Raw genomic sequence first — 16,785 nt, 5'->3', positions numbered from 1 at the left:
GTTACTGTTCACTCAGGTTTTGTGTTAAGAACCAACCACTACTCAGATTTGAGACCCATTTTATATATAAATTTATTAATTTTTAGTAAATATAAAAGTTTTAACAACTGCATCCTGAATTTTTAGTTGTGTTGTAAGTGCAAGTAACTGATTTAACATATTTGAAAATTTGATAGGAATGTCACACATGCAGAGAAATATATGGATATATAGAAATAAATACATAATTAAGCTTCTTAAATTTTTTATCATAAACAAATAGTTTGGGGTTATGTTTCTGGAGTATGTTTATAAACAGCATATGCGTTATGTCCCTGTTAGACAAAACTGATATCCCTCCATCTGATCTCCTGAAGTTAATTGTAATTTTAATCTAGATATTCTTTTCGTTTGAGAGAGTATGTATATTTAACAAAGTAGTAGCAAGCAGCAGAAAGCTGATTTTAAAAGTCAGAGAATCACTTTTATGGTAATAATTTCAAAGTGACAAGTGGTGAAAGAGAAAATGGAAAGGTATTTCCTTGTGGGATGGAATTGCTAACAATGAAAGTGTTGATCAGTAAGGCAGGAATTTGCTAGCTTAGTGTCTTGAAAGTGGAGATAGAATGTCATGTTGGAAGTCAACATATTCACATTACAGTCTTTAATGTTGAAAATATAGAATTGAAAGGAACAGAAGTGTTTCTTAATGACTGAAGCTCTTTTTGTGGTACTAATCCCTTACTGTTTGCTAGGTTTCGGTGGTTGCATGAAGGATGTTAAATTTACACGAGGTGCTGTCGTTAACTTGGCATCTGTGTCCAGCAGTGCTGTCAGAGTCAATCTGGACGGATGCCTATCAACTGACAGTGCTGTTAACTGCAGGGGAAATGACTCCATCCTTGTGTACCGAGGAAAAGAGAAGAGTGTTTATGAGAGTGCTCTACAACCATTTACAGGTAGTGCATTGGTTCCTTACATAAAATGCATGATTTTCATTCCCTTCTTTACTAATGTATTATTGTGTTCAGTATTTTTTTTTTAATCTTTTACCTGCTCTGTCCTTCTTTATGTCCTGTGAAGAATACCTCTATAGGGTGGTTGCCTTAAATGAAGGAGGATCAGTATCTAGTGCATGGACCCATGCTCGAACAAGAGAATCAGGTAAATAAAATTTCAACTCATTCTTATTTTTCATAAGATATTTAATGTCAGGTTGAAGGTGTTCAAGAGCTGCCTGGACACAATCCCGTGCCCTGTGCTCTAGGATGAGCCTGCTTGAGTGAGGAGGTTGGACCAGATGACTCACTGTGGTCCCTTCCAATCTGACTCGTTCTGTGATTCTGTGGAGATAATCCAACCAAAACAATTTTGATTAGTGAACCTTAATAGTGTTTCTGAGAGGGTGAAACTGCTTAATTCTTTGAACAGGTACCAGATTACAGTCATCAGCTGTAAAGTGTTCAGGCAAATATTTTTTTCTCATAACTCAAGGTATTTTCCAAATATTTATTAGATTATTTAATTAAGGACACTAAAGGATTGAGCTGCATTAACTGAGTAAGAGCAACAATTTATTTGTGTTCATACATGCACATCTAATGTCACATTACATGAGTGGGCTGGAGTAAATAAATTTATATTTTCCTACATATAATTTAGTGCTACAAAATCAGGTGTAGAGGAGGGTGATACTGGGAGAGCAGGCACAAGGTGTGCCTTGGAGACCTGCTCATGGGTGTGCTACTCAATGCTGCTGAATGAGGATTCTTTTAATGAGTAGTCCATAGATTGTGTGTGAAAATGTGGCAATATTTACTGGAACAGAAGCACATGGCTTGTGGAGGGTAGGAAGATGATGTATTAAAGATCAAATTTTTCATATATCTTATGAAGAAAATTTTAAAAACTTTTCTGGTCAGTGCTTTTGCAAACTTTTATCAAGCCAGTAAGATTTTGAAGATTTGCAGTTCTGTGTATTTTACTTAGCTAACTTTCCTTTTTCTTGAAATTGAAGCGCAGTTGCATTCCATCTGTGCAGAGCATTCTTTTGATATGCCATCCAATGTATCACCTTAAAAATGTATGTGATACATGCATAAATATTGGACTTGCAGATGCATTCTAATGCAACCTATACTTTGTGTGCCACCCAGAAGGGACAAAATAGGTGCATATTTTCATGTCAACCATCTGACAACTGTAAGGTTTGCCACAAATTTATGTTTGCAAGCTGACCACAGCACTGAGCAGTCCATGTTCCCTGGGGTTGGACAATAATTGCGGTATTTAATTATTTTTGAGTTGGTTTTGTTATATCCCTTATGAGAAGACCATCTGCTGTACAGTACCTTACCTCACCCTGTGATACACTTCATAACTAATGAAATCAATATATTGCTGTAGTAATAGGCACTTTCTCAGAGTATCACATTCTTTACAGAAGAATCAAAACTTCCAGGTATTTTTGTGCTTTCATTGCTGGTAGTCTTCTTATAAAAAAAAAGGCTGCATTCATATTTAGTGAAATTAAACAGGAAAATTACCAAAAAATAGATCATTTGATGGTAAGAAAAGCGAATGATCATCAGCAGGGCGAGGGAGTCCACATGCATCTACAGCAAACTCATCATCCATCATCCTGCCATAGTGTTCCTTGGGTCTTTCCTCTGTATCCCTTGTGCAGTCATCTGTGATGAAGCTGTTACTGACCAGACCTTTACTTGGCATAGTAATATCCAAGAAATAGTTAAAGGTTATAGGAAATGGAATGATTTCTTTTTATTAGCAACTCTATGCATATATGATCTTGGTTTTCCAGTTCTTTAAAACATTTAAATTTTCCTTTTTCTTTTTTTTTGTTGTTTTTTCTTTTGTAATATGAAATGATCAGAAGCAAAGGATTTTTCAAAAAGTCCTTAAAAATCTCTACTTGCCCCAAGAAATGTGCATGATATTGTGGAAATAAAATATGCATGTGGAAAATAAATGAAAGCGCTTTAATTTTTTGAAGGGCTTCTCTAAAATAGATTGGAAATTTTTAGAAACATTTCGTAGTTGTGGCATTCTGTGGCTTAGATACCCAACTGATAATATCAAACTCCTCTCTGTTGCAGTACTGCCTTGTTTCATTCAGTTGTATTATTATAATGCCTGTGCTTGTTAGCTACATACAATCCACCTCCTCTCTTTGTGAGTGATGCTTAAATATGTTTGATACATGAAATGTTTTTGGAAAATTGCAACTAGACAAGAAGGAATGTTATGTAGATGGAGTTCTGATGGTTTTGAAATATAGCTTAAACTGAATAGCTCAAGATGTGCAGTCATATTAAATCAATGTTGAAAAGTTACAACTCTAATAAATTGTATTTATGCTAATGGTTGAGTCTGATTTACTGCAGCCATTAAAAGTGAAGAATAGGGGCAATAGTCTCCTTAGAACTGCCATTTTCTCTATTTTCTATTTTATCCTTCTACAGTTCCACAAAATGTGCCAACTCCCTCAAGAGCTCACAGTATAAATGGTTACAGCATTGAGGTCACCTGGGACAAACCAGCTGGGGTCATAGGTGTAATTGAGAAGTACATTTTGAAAGCATATGAAGCGGATGGTCCCACTGTACCCATCACCAGCGCTGAGCTTGCTGACGCTGGTATGCTCACAGGTAAATGTTGTTAAGTACCATTTTTTAGGCATATCTAATAACACAGGATGCTTATCCCTCCTTTTGTTGATCTATAAAATACTACTTGTCTGTTTTTGTGTATACACAGCATAGATAACATTTGGAAAGGTAATTATTTGTGTCAGCATCCCTGTGGCGATTTACTGATTTCAAAGAACAATAGAAATTAAGGTACAGCACAAATACTAAAAAGCAATTTGCAAACTATTTATGATTTGGGGGAAAAATGCTTTTTTTGTTTGCTTATATTTGCTTACTATATATGACTTTTTAAACCCCTTTCCTATTGTTCCATCCAATTCACCTAAATTATTCTGTGGGTCCCATATGATACTGTTTGACCTGATGTATGAAAGCACTTGATATAGCTGCCTAAATCTGATCATATAAACCTAACTGATTTCAGTAGGAACTAGCATACATTTGTGTTAATCAGATGCTGTGGTTGATGCCACTGGGATGTGAAGGTAGGTTATTATGGAATTAAGAAATTCATGGCTTTGTGTTTATGGGGTGAGAATGTTGTTGAGAAAATTTTGGGGCATTTCTTCCTGCCAGGATAGTGTGGATCTGGCTTTCTGTTCTCTGTGAACAAACTGCCTTTTCTGGCTGCTACAATGTTCCCTGGGAAGGAAGCACGTTACAGACAAGAATCTGGATTATGTTATGTGATGACTCAATGGGGCAATAGTACAGACCAATAGATTCATTTTTATGATCTCTAACATCAATTCTGTAATTTATTACAATTCAAAAAGCGGTAATGACGCAATGCTCTGAGTTAGTGCTTTGGTTTGGCTCAGGTTTGGGCAGTACAACAGTCTTGGAAAGTGTTTTAACCCTCAGGCAGTGTGTTATTTCCTGAAATCCAGGTAATAGTTTTTACATAAGTGTATATGGTTTGTCTTGTTTCTCTGCCATAACCTATGGATACATTTTCAAGGGATAATTTGCACATATTTTATTTTCTTTGGTTTGAAATATCTTAATTATTTGTGAGTAGTGACCTTACCAGAACTGCATGGGCTTTCTATCCTTACTGTGATTTCTTTAATGACCTTGTTGATTTCAACATTCTTTATCTATGCTACAAGACAGTATAGATTATACTGGTAGAAATTAAAGACTGAGACATGTGGATTAGGTAACTTGCTAATAGCTGATGGCCAGAACCAAAATGTTGTTTAATTATTTTGGCATTGTGCCATCATTGTCTGTCAGGGTTATGAAAATGTCTGCACCAGGCTGGATAGGTAAGAGGTTATCTGCCTGCAGTTTACTGGAGGTAGTAGAAGCAACTTACCTTCACATTAAATGAAGACAGTAAGTGGATCCTGGTTCTTTAGCCTATTACAGCAGATATCATCAAGGTTGAAAGAGACCTGTAATATCATCAAGGCCCATCATGAACCCAACACCACCACAGTAACCACTAAACCACATCACCTATCACCAGATCCAGACATCTCTTGAACATCTCCAGTTATAGTGATTCCACTACCTCCCTGGGCAGCCCATTCCAATGCCTGTCCACCCAAACAATGAAACTTGTTTCTAATATCTAATCTGAATCTCCCTTTTCTCAGTTTGAGGCCATTTCCTCTTGTCCTCTCACTGTAGGCACAGAAGAAGAGACCATTCCCCCACCTCACTACAACCTCCTGTCAGGGAGTTGTACAGAGCTGTCAAATAATGCAAAATAAAATTATGGAATTGCCGAATACCATGTTGAAAGGGAGCTCAAGGATCATCTGATCCAATCTTTCTTGGCAAAAGCACAGTCTAGACAAGATGGTCCAGAAGTCTTTCCAGCTAAATCTTAAAGTGTCCGGAGCTGGGGAATCCACCACTTCCTGGGAATGTTATTCCAGTGGCTGATAGTGCTCATTGTGAAATTTTTTGTCTTGTGTCCAGTTGGATTCTCCCCAGGAGTAACTTGTGCCCATTACCCCATGTCTTTTCCATATGACTCCTTGTAAAAAGGGAGACTCCATCTTCCTTGTAGCCACCCTTTTAATACTGGAGCATGGTGATAAGATCTCTACTGATCCTTCTTTTCTCAAGGCTGAACAAACCCAGTTTTCTCAGTCTTTCCTTCTTTGACAGGCTACCCAATCCTTTGATCTTCTTTGTCTCCCTTCTCTGGACTCTCTCCAGCCTGTTCACATATTTTTCACACAGTAGGGATCAAAACTGAACACATTGTTCTGGGTGTGGCCTGACAAGAACTAAGTAGAGGGGAATAATGACTTCTTTATCTCTGCTGGAGATGTCCTTGTGGATGCAATCCAGCGTCCTGTTGGCTTTGTTTGCCACAGCAGCATACTGACTGCTCATATGACCCAAAGAAGGTAAGAATGTCTGTATTCAAATACTGATCTATGTGTCAGAATATGACCCTTAGATGAGCTCAGTTGGTTGGAGCACGGTGCTAATAACACCAGTGCTGTGGGATCAATCTCTGTTCAGGCCATTCACCTAAGAGCTGGACTCCATGAGTCTTGTGGGTCTCCTTCAAATCAGAATATTCTGTGATTCTTTAGATGCTCAGGAAGAAAGTGTAAGAAATGTGCTAAGCATAGAATGAGTCTTCCTGTAAGTACAAATTCAGCTGATTGGTTGTGGAGTTCTTCAGCTGAAAACTGCATCTGGATCATCCTGTTTAATGGTCTGTGGTAGAATTGTCTTTATTTTTCAATACATTTATTCTTTCTGTTTCTGTAACTGCTGTGAGAATAATTGTTCCAGTTCAGTTTTGTGTGTGTAAGATGTGCTTCCTGTTGTTATTTATAACTCCTGCCCAATAGTATAGTTATGTATTTTCCAGTTTTGACATTGTATGAAATATATAATTCATGTCCTCATGGTGAGGTCAGAGCTGAGACAGGTGTAAATTAAATCACCAATCCAAAGTCATTTTACTTCAGTCTGTTGATTTCAGTGAAGACTACACAGGTGAGCAAGTCAGTGGATATTAAGAACTAGTTACCCACAAATACAAAACTCCCAGGAGACGTTGTATCTTTCCCTGATGAATTATCTTTCCTGGTTAATCAAAAGTTAACATAAACATAGAACCCCACAGATGGTGCTGTCTTTGCTTACTTTTCAGTTTGCTCTGAATGAATATTTCTGTTTGTTCTCTCCCTAGTTTCAGGGACATTTCTTTAGAAATTCTTTTGTTGCATTCCATGAGAAAGTGTTGCAGTAACCCAAACAGCCAGGCTTGCTAATGCAACAGCAGAAAGGCACCACAGCTCTCTATGGGATCATTAATGAAGAATCTATGGTATTTTTCCACGCCCTCCTTGAAATTTTCATTCCCTGTCAAGCCTAGCCACTGCTTATCTGCTGCTTGAAATGTATCTGAGGGCACTGACAACCCTCTTTCTTGTTTTTTTCCTTGCAGCTTTTTAGGCCCATCTGTTGTGTTTTGGTTTATACTTGCACTGTAAATTCTTTTGAACAATTACACTAGGGTCCTGAGTCATAACTGGAGCACAGTAACAAAAAGTTAAGAGCATTACCCATTTCTCAGAAGGCTGTACTGTGTGTGTCACATTCAGAAGAACCTCTTGTACCCTTGTCAAGAAGAAGAAAAGCTGAGCTAAATATTAAAAGTAAAATAGGTCTTTAAATGACCATAATCCCACAGTCTCAGAGGCCTATTTCTGACTCCTCAGAAAGCAAAATCCTTCAAAATCTGACCCTTGTAATCTTCCAAAATGTCAAACTGTTTTTTCATTTTCATCCAAGAAAGGAATATTCATCAGATTTAAATCCTTTAAATGAGGTTCTGACTGTTGAACCAGGAGTTTATTGGATAAGGTGATATATTTCAACATAGTGTTCAGTATCTGTATTCTAGGATGAGACTATAAAGTTCGAGTGTAAGTTCTTGAAAAGCACCATGCTTGCCCATCTTACCTTCAGAGAAGCACATAATAACATGGATGCAAAGTAATAAAGGAAGTACAGAGTCACCACATGTAAGAGTTTTTTTCCTAAAGACTGGATTGCTTTTTTCTGCATTCCAGTGCATCCCACATGCTGACATCAAAATTTGGAATATAAGTTAGAATCAATATTTAAACAAATTGAAGAAGCTTTAGAACACACTGTTTACGTGTGGTCTGTGATCAGCTTTTGCTTCTACTTTCCTTTGGAGTCCATAATATCACAGGGTCATGTGGGTTGGAAGGATTATCTAGTCCATTGCCCCAGCTCAAGCAAGGTTGACTGGAGCAGGTTTCCCAGAACCACAGCCAGCTGAGTTTTAAATATCTCTCTAGATGGAGATACTTCTCTAGGAGAAGTCTGTTCCAGGTTTGGTCACCCTTGCAGTAAAAAGTGATTTCCTGTGTCCAGTTGGAATTTAATTTTCTCCCCAGGGAAGTGGTCACAACACCAAACCTGCCAGAGTTGAAGAAGCATTTGGGGTCTCAGACACGTAGTGTTATTCTTGGGGTTGTCCTGTGCAGAGGCAGGAGCAGGACTCAGTGATCACAGAATCATTTAGGCTGGAAAAGACCTCTAAGATCATTGTGACCCATGGCCCTTGTGGGTCCCTTCCAACTCAGGATATTCTCTGATAGTGTGATTCGTGTATTTCAATTTGTGTCCATTGACTCTTGTCCTGTTGCTGGGCACTACTTAGAATAGTCTGGCTGCTGCTTTGTTCCCTCCCATAAGGTATTTATACATTTTGATAGATCACCCTGAGTCTTTCCTGAGATGATCAGCTCTCTCACTCTCTCAGAAGAGATGTGCTCCAGTCTTTTTACCATCTTAGTGGCCCTTTTTGTATCATCCTGAATTGCTTAGGGTGCAAACTTACCCCATCATCCAAGTCATTGATAAAGGTGTTGAACGGTATCCCAGAACCCTGGGATACAGCCCAGCTGTCTTGCCTCTGTGTTTTGTGCCACTCATCACAGTCCTCTGACACTTCTCTTGTCAAGTATGTGCAAAATCCCCATTTTAGAATTCAGATTTCTCTCACTGTAGAATTCAGGGGATTGACCAGTCTCTAAACTGTGGGCTCTAATGATACCTACAAATAATAATTAAATAAAATGTGCTGCAAAAGAATTCACACACAATTGGTATTTATTCCTCTTAAAGATTTGTCTTTCAAGTTTGTATGATTTTGCAGTTCATCCCACCTGTCATTGCTGCAATAGCCAAGGACTGATGTTGTGGCTGCACACGTGGTAATGAGAAAATTGTGGCTGACAGCTGCCATTCCCTCCTCCTGTGACACGTGTTTGTAATTACTGTTCACCTTTTAGTCTTTTATATCAGCAGACGAATTTCTCAGGAAAAGTTAATTTAATAATTTAATATGGTTAATCAAAGTCTCTGAGCTGTGCTGTGGTTTTGAAAACTCTCTAGCTGGAGAGTGTCTCAGAAGAGGAGACAGGGCCACCTGCCAGTGACAGATCAGCCAGGGCTGGACAGTGGGGACATAGCACTGGGGGAAGCTTGCTGCCAGCCTGGCAAATGCCCATGCTCTGGTAAATGCTGTCAGTTGAGATTGTCCCTCTCAGAGAAAGCTCTGCCAGTCCCCTCCCTAAGCAGCCTGTGGCTTTGGGACTGGCCCCTGCACCCTGACTGGTCCCTCTGATGGGATTCAGGGGTCTCTGTCTGAGATGGATATTAGAAAATGTTGTTTCTCTAAGGCTTATTTCATCTGTATGGGATGAAATGAGCAGTTTACCACCAATGGAGAGTTTGCTGTGTGAAGTTGTTGGTGAATTGCTTGGGCAATACTGTCATGCACTTGAAATGACTTGAAAGCTCTTGGTTTGTACAAATATTTTACACTCAAAGCATTCCTATACTGCAGTTAATGAGATTTTTAAAATTTATAGAAAGGGATTATTGTAAAGCAACTAAGATAAATGTATGTAGGGCCAGAGCACTAGAAGGACTCCCAGATCCCTGCTCCAAGCTGAGACAAATTTCTAAAGTTGTAAAACTTCATATGTAGATCAGAATGTTTGGCTGGAGCAGCTACTGCAACAAGGGGTAGCTGATAGATCTGTCTGTGCCCATTAGGTTTCTGTGAGTTGTCAAGTGGTGCTCGAGCTCCTAGTGACTCTAAGTCAGAGTGGCAGAATGTAGGTTCCCTTCTCCTTTCATTTAGCTGGCTTTAGTAGACTAGTGTCATATTTTTCAATATATGAATTTTAAAACAAATTATATTAATATTCTACAGTATTAAGATTCAAACTTGATTGAGTTTGGACCTAAATGAATCTTGTTTGCAGTCCAATGCTGTTATATAAATTTATTCTTACAAAATGTAAATTGTGTGATTAAATAAATCTTGAGCATTTTATCAAAATTACATCAACTCTTAGATACATACCCATATTTCAGTAATAAAAAGAAGTTATTTTCTTAATGTTTTTCAGGCTAGAAAGGATTGTTATGTTTTTATAGACAGATTAAAAAATCTGCAAAAAAGTAAACAGTATTTCTTTGTTTCTCTACAAACTTTTAAAGATAATCATGCTGCAGAAAATAAGCAATGATTAAGTTATTTGGAATGGTTGAGGGTTAAACAGTGATAGATATTACAAAGCTCTGTGGTTAATTAACAGTGCAAAATTGCACTGTTCAGTTAAGGTTTTGGGCAAATTGAAACAGCTGGGGAGTTCCCTGTGCTGGGGGGAATGTAACAGGCTTCCTTGAACCGCTGCAAACTGAGTTGCATCTTCAAAGACAGTGGAGCTTGTACATGGTTTGTTATGAAGTATTTCTGTTGGAAAATAAAGGGTCTTTCAAGCCACCTAAATGCAATAATTAAAGTGAAACTTTTGGTTGTTCTTATAAGCCAAAGAGTTGGAATAGGTGCCCTCCTGTTGAGTAGTTCTTCATTTTATGACTCATACTATCCTTAGTTAGAAGATGCTTTAAAAATGCAGATGTATGTGACAGATTGATGTGCACAGGCTTTGGGTTCAGAATTGCATATGTGGAAGACACATGTACTTAAACAGTTTTTGCTACAATCTGTCAAAAACAAAGTCAGTTGAGGACTTCCTTTTCTGATCAGTGGACTGTGATTAAGTGTACTGTGGCAATGATGCATCTCGACACACAAGTGACTTTGTTGGACAGATGCTGTTTGACCTCGGGCATTCAAGTTAGTTAAATAATCTAGGTTTGGGGAGAAGAGATTTGGTAATTTTTGTTTTTAAAGCTTACACAAGAATTAAGGTAAATCTAAAGGTCAAGTGTTGTTTCAGTTGCAGTAGGTGTATTTCAAAATAGGTCCTCATGAAATAGAATGTTAGGGAGGAAAGAATGAAAAAATATGGCAAAGAAAAGTCCCATTGGCAAAGTAATTCACTCAGTTTTTATGAACAGAATATTAGCCCCCATACTGTAGTAGTAAACTTTTTTTTTTTTTGATGAGAAGTACTAGTTTTCCACTCAAAATGTGCCACAATGCTGTGGAATATGGCTGTATTATCTAAATGTATGAGAACTCCCTTTGAGAGGTAGTGAACAAAAGAAATATCTGCCTTATGGAGAAGTGAAGGGAAAAAAGCTGCATATGTAAAAATCTCATATACTATATGCATTAGAACATTGAATGGAGTGGACCTAAATATGCAACTACCTTTGACTAGCCCGCACACCCATTTTACCATAAATTCATTGTTGACCCCTTTGCTATTCCCCGTATCCGTGTTGTTATCCCTTCACTGATAGAATGAACCTAGCATTTTCTCTCTTGCACAACTCTAAACCTTGACTTTTGATATTGCAAATAATTAAAGACCATTTAAATAAAAGTATAGACAATTAAATACTAGTTTTGCATATAAAGTGGGCTTAATGTTCTAGGTGTGATTCCAGATCACTCTTTTAGACTGTTAACTTTACATTCATATTTAACAAATGACATTATTCAGTTTCATGGGGTCACTGTGTCAAAATGTCTGTGTTAGAACTTTAATTTATTTCCAAAGGTTCTTTGGGCAGATAGGAGTGGTGTGTTAAAATGATTTAGCATCTCCAGTTCCCTATGTGGATTTTAAGGCTTCGAATGTAGTCTATGATGTAAATTTTGAGTTTAGGTGGATTCAGCTGCTCTGTAGTGTCAGACTGAATGCATGGGACCCATATCCCAAATGTGTGAGGCCAAGCCTCTTCTTAAATATTGATGATGTCTCTAATCCTATCTCCTGATCAAAGTGACAATTTATCCACCTCTCTCCTGTTAGCATTAATAGAATGCAGGCAGATGTAGCCAAATTTTGCTGTGTTAGCACCCCATCTTGGAAAGCCTGATGGACTCTTACCAGATCAGCAATTATTGTGTATAGACAAGAGATGTCAGTCTGAGAGTGTGATAATTGAGGAGTTAGGGAAAGTTTTTTTAAAGCTGTCAGCCAACTTCATTGGATCATAGGCTATTTTTTACTTCAAAATTTATTTTGCTGTTCTTTAAATTAATTCAGGTGTATCAGTGATGATCTTTGCTGTGGGACTGCTGACTTTGTATTTCAGCATAGTCAGGTGCTGAGTGTAAATTTCACTGACTGACTGAAAGTGCAGGGGAAATGAGTGGGTAATGAGAGCAGAGCAGCCAGTTCTTTAATTGAATTAAAAGCTGGGTGACACCAATGCAGACACCTGTCCAATTACAGACAGGCCAAGGTGTTTACCATTGCTGTACAAGCGATTTGAAGATGACAGAAATCTTTCCGCCCACAGATTAACATAATGAAGGAGAACAGATTACAGTGGATGCTGGCCAAACAGATAGGATGGCAGCTGAGAAAAAGTAGTTTGCTGAAGTATGTAAATAAAATCTGTGCACTTTCTATTGCCTACCTATGCACATCTGTTTCTTTGTTGAAAAAAAATAGTGCAAAAGTACATGTGAAGGGAAAACATTAATTAGGAAATGAAAAAAAAAATTAAGTTGCTGCCTTCACTGAACGAATTTTTTAAACAAAAACCTCCTGTAGCAAAAGGGTTTATTTGTTTGCTTTTTTTTTTCCCTATGCAAATTATCTCAGCCTTTCAAAAACCTACCTATACAATAGGAAGTCTGTTGTGCTACAGGTGCTTCATATAAAACCTCCCAGCTTTGTCAAAAGTAAACCAAACAGTCCAATCCAAACCTTCTACACATCCTGACATCTTTTTGGATGTCTGATATTCTGCAGCTCTCAGTGCTTGAAGCCATTGGTAACCCTACAGGATGTCTTCCATGAGGAAATGCAAGGAGCATTAATTTACTGCTTCATAAGAAACAAATGCTACAAGTGCTAAATGTACAAATCAAACCAAATTGCTTCCTAAAGCACTGCAGAGTGAATAGAGAGACGGCGTGTATACGATGCTACGTTCCTCTTGGCCAGGAATTTGCAAATGTCACAGTTAGAGGATTTGGCTACTACTTGTATTTATTTGTGGAGGTAATTCCCAAAGCACATTTTATAGTTTCCTGGGTTTAACCCTCTATGATCTGGAAATAAGTGGAAATACTGTCTTGTGTAAAAAAGATGGTGTTTTGACTAATAGAATTTCTGTGATGCACAATTTCGTGTGGCTTCCAATACTTAACAGGCAGAGTAGTGCCTAAAGGGGGCCATACAAGAAAGCTGAAAAGGAACTTCTTGCAAGGGAATGTAGTGAGAGGACAAGGGGTAGTGTCTTTAATCTGAAAGAGTTTAGATTTAGATTAGATATTGGGAAGAAATTTGTTACTGTGGGCATGGTGAGGCAGTGGCACAGGTTGCTCAGAGAAGTTGTGGATGTCCCATCCCTGGAAGTGTTCAAGGTCAGGCTGAATGGGACTCTGAGTAACCTGGTCTAGTGGGAAGTGTCCCTGCCCATCGCAGGGGGCTGGAACCAGATGATATTTATGGTCCCTTTCAGCTCAGAGCAGTCTATGAAAACATTATTTCCTATTTTCTATCTTTTTGATGGTTCTTAAAAATGTTCTCTGTCCATACCAGGAAGATTACAGAGACATTTCTGTGGTGGTGACCAACAGAGCATTTTTCTCTTCTGTCACACTTAGATTGGATGTCAGCACAGCTCTCCACTGTTCACTGGGGATTTGCAAAATCAAAACTGCAATCAGAGCAAGCAGATGCTGGTCAACTGGTTTTATTTTAACAATACTCTGATGTAAAAGTGATTACTTCTGAATATCTCTCTACTTGTATGAGTAGAAGTGCACCCCAGAGAATTCAAATAGAAAGATCATTTCTATTCCAACCTTTGAAATTTTTGATTGATTGCAAGAAAAAGCATAAATGTTACTAATTCAGTGAAAGCTAATCTCATATTTTCCATGTGAACACACCTTTTACTAAACACAATATAAACTTGTACAGACTGATGGTTCTACTCAGAAAATAATAATTTGTGCTGTAGTAGCTGTTAACATAAAATTCTCTATGGCCTTCTTGTGATTATAAAGGCCTTATGAGGGGAAAAAAAAATTTTTTAATGAAACGCAGTTATGTTGCATTCTGTTAGTGTAGTAACCCAGTGAAGAGCAATAAGTAATAAGGATTAATTTTGTTTACCTGTTTGTGTACATGTAATGCTGAGGGGATTTTCAGACTTCTTCTACCGTAGGACAATTGGCCACAAATTGCAGTTCTTTGATGTGCTATTGTTTTTTAAACTGATTTGCATAATCCCAGTGTTGGGCAGTTTTGAAATATTACAGTTTACTATAAATTTTATTTTTTTAATGAAACACCACATTGATTTTACTAGAGCTGTGACAGTCGAGGTGAGAACATGGTTTGAAATAAAACTTGGCATGGATTGGCCTTCTTTTAATTACTTCTGTATTTAGATTTTATATTACTTTGTTGTTGGACTTTGAAGTGGCAACTGCTGATGTTTCTTAAAAAGACTCTAAACTAATTTTTTTCCCTTGTAATCCTTCTGTATATGATAGTTCAAAATGTTGCAAAATTTCCTGAGGTGGTAAGCAGTGATTATTATTTGTTATAACATGGAGCTGATTGATATGTGAGAATTTAGTAACTTCTCTTCACTAGCATAAGAGAAGCAGGACCTGAAATAGAATAAGGCCCCAGATCTTTTATTCTTGTCAACCCTTGGGTGCTGTGTCACCTGAATTATGTTACTGTTGTTAGCATAGCAAATGTATGGTCTGTATGCTGCTACTGAATGGAAGAAAAGTGGGATGTTTCATAAAAAATACATTTCAATTTATGGATGAATAGGGACATTGTTGGAGAAGACTCATTAAAAAAACTTGGTTTTTTTACACTGGGAGACACTAGGAGACAATGAAAAGTCCTTGGAAAAATAAGATTAATAACTGAAAAAATTTTGAGACATAGATTAAGGAAAAAACTCCTTCATTGTCACGTTAAAATATACACCTCTGTTTTGAAGTAGTATCTGTTTCAGTGAGCATGACTAAAGAAACACAGGTGCATATTTAGTACTGAATATAGAATAAAATATAATTTGCTCTTAAATTATTTTGCAAAATTTAAGTCATGGATAGTAGCAATGAAACCTTTAAATGAATTTTCTTTTCCACCTGTACCAGTGGGAGCCCATAATACAAAAGTTTATTTTCCCTCTGCATGTGTCTGCATGCAGTCAGTCTGTACAGTGTACATGCATAACACCTTGTTTGCTTGTATTGCAGGCATACTGAGGGGCTTGCATCCCTTCACAAACTATGCTGTAACCCTAACTGCTTGCACTTTGGCTGGCTGTACTGAGAGCTTGCATGCATTGAACATCTCCACTCCACAAGAAGGTAAAGTAATTTCAAAGGTCTTGACTTCCACATTTCAGTCATGAATAATAAAACAGGAGAAGAGCTAAACGCTGCAAAGCCATTTGCTGGAAAACCCCAACCTAATTTGATGACAAAGTGCATTGCCAGACCATAATTGCTCCATTTTTTGGGGGGTGCGAAAATGAATCAAACTCCATACCCTTTAATGACATGCATCTTTAATAGCTGTAATGCAGATTAATGGGCTTTTTAATTGCTGTTACATTGTTCATGCAAGAGCCTTGTCATTAATATGAAGCATCTGAAAGATTAATGAAAGCTTCCTCATTTTACTATGGCTCAGAAGTAAATCTAGAGACAGTCTGACTAAAAAGAATTGATTGTATGGCACAGTATGAAATTGAGAATCAAATGGTTGATTTCCATGGTTTCTTTTAACCACTAAACACCAGCAATAGGCAACAATTATGTCAGTGTGATGAAACTGCCAAATGTCAATTGAGTTATTTATTAATTGCTGTTCAGATTTTCCCTTTTTTTCCTAAACACTTTTACGTGTTGTTGTGCTCAATCTTAAAGGTTGTGAGTGTAAATTAAGGCATCCTATGCTTACATTAAGAGCTAGGGCACGAAGAAAGAAAAAATGCTTTCAGTTCTGACTTCAGAGCCTAGGCTGATATGTATTGCACATCAATTACTAGAACAAATGCCCCAAAAATATCAGTGACATATCTAACTTGATTCTCAATGAAATGTAAAGTTCACATCTCCTGGTTCTGTCATCCTAAAGCCATATTAATCCAGTTAAAATAATCAGTTACTCCAAATCTACACTAGTAGAATAATGAAGATTTTGACATGTATTTATTGGACAGTAGTTAATCTTCCATGATGCAAAGTAGTTTTCAAAATTCCCTCCCTCTCACAGTTCTTTGTTTTATCTTCTCATGTAAACTGGGTTGTAATACAGTACCAATAAAGAAAGTAAAATTTTGGCATGAAGTCATGTGAATTATAGCCATAATAATTAAAGGATGTTGAAGTGTTTAACTGCTGCCAAGGCAGGTTGTTATGCAAGGTGTTGCTGTGATGAGGAGAGTGCTGAAGATTGCACTAGGACAGAGTTTTGTTGCGACCATGTCAGTAATTGCCAGCAGCACCAATCAAACCAAAATCCAGTTATTGCCTCTTGGATGCTCAAGATAAACTGAGATTGTCTGGTGGCATTGTCCATGAAAGGGTGCAGCCTCTGACAGCCAAATATTTAATGGACCCTGTGATATAAACATGAAACACATTATTTCAGTATTTGTGTATTTCTTTCTGCTGTGGCATAGCAATTAA

General features: G+C 37.6%; 1 protein-coding gene across 10 annotated transcripts in view; it reads left to right on the top strand.

The window, feature by feature from the left end:
• Positions 1 to 16,785, top strand: part of USH2A (usherin) — a 373,658-nt gene that overhangs the window by 145,352 nt on the left and 211,521 nt on the right. For all 10 annotated transcript variants that reach the window (XR_013181496.1, XM_077175908.1, XM_077175909.1 and 7 more), the window contains 4 exons: positions 735 to 938; positions 1,063 to 1,143; positions 3,462 to 3,647; positions 15,346 to 15,459. Coding sequence is in view for 9 of the 10 variants with exons in the window: in XM_077175908.1 (XP_077032023.1) it covers positions 735 to 938; positions 1,063 to 1,143; positions 3,462 to 3,647; positions 15,346 to 15,459 (585 nt within the window). In the remaining variant the exon portion in view is untranslated. The remainder of the gene's footprint in view (positions 1 to 734; positions 939 to 1,062; positions 1,144 to 3,461; positions 3,648 to 15,345; positions 15,460 to 16,785) is intronic.

The sequence above is a fragment of the Agelaius phoeniceus genome, chromosome 3 (assembly GCF_051311805.1).
Source record: "Agelaius phoeniceus isolate bAgePho1 chromosome 3, bAgePho1.hap1, whole genome shotgun sequence".
Taxonomy (NCBI): Eukaryota; Metazoa; Chordata; class Aves; order Passeriformes; family Icteridae; genus Agelaius; species Agelaius phoeniceus.
The sequence above is the reverse complement of the archived record's forward strand: the minus strand, read 5'-3'. Positions and strand labels throughout refer to the sequence as shown.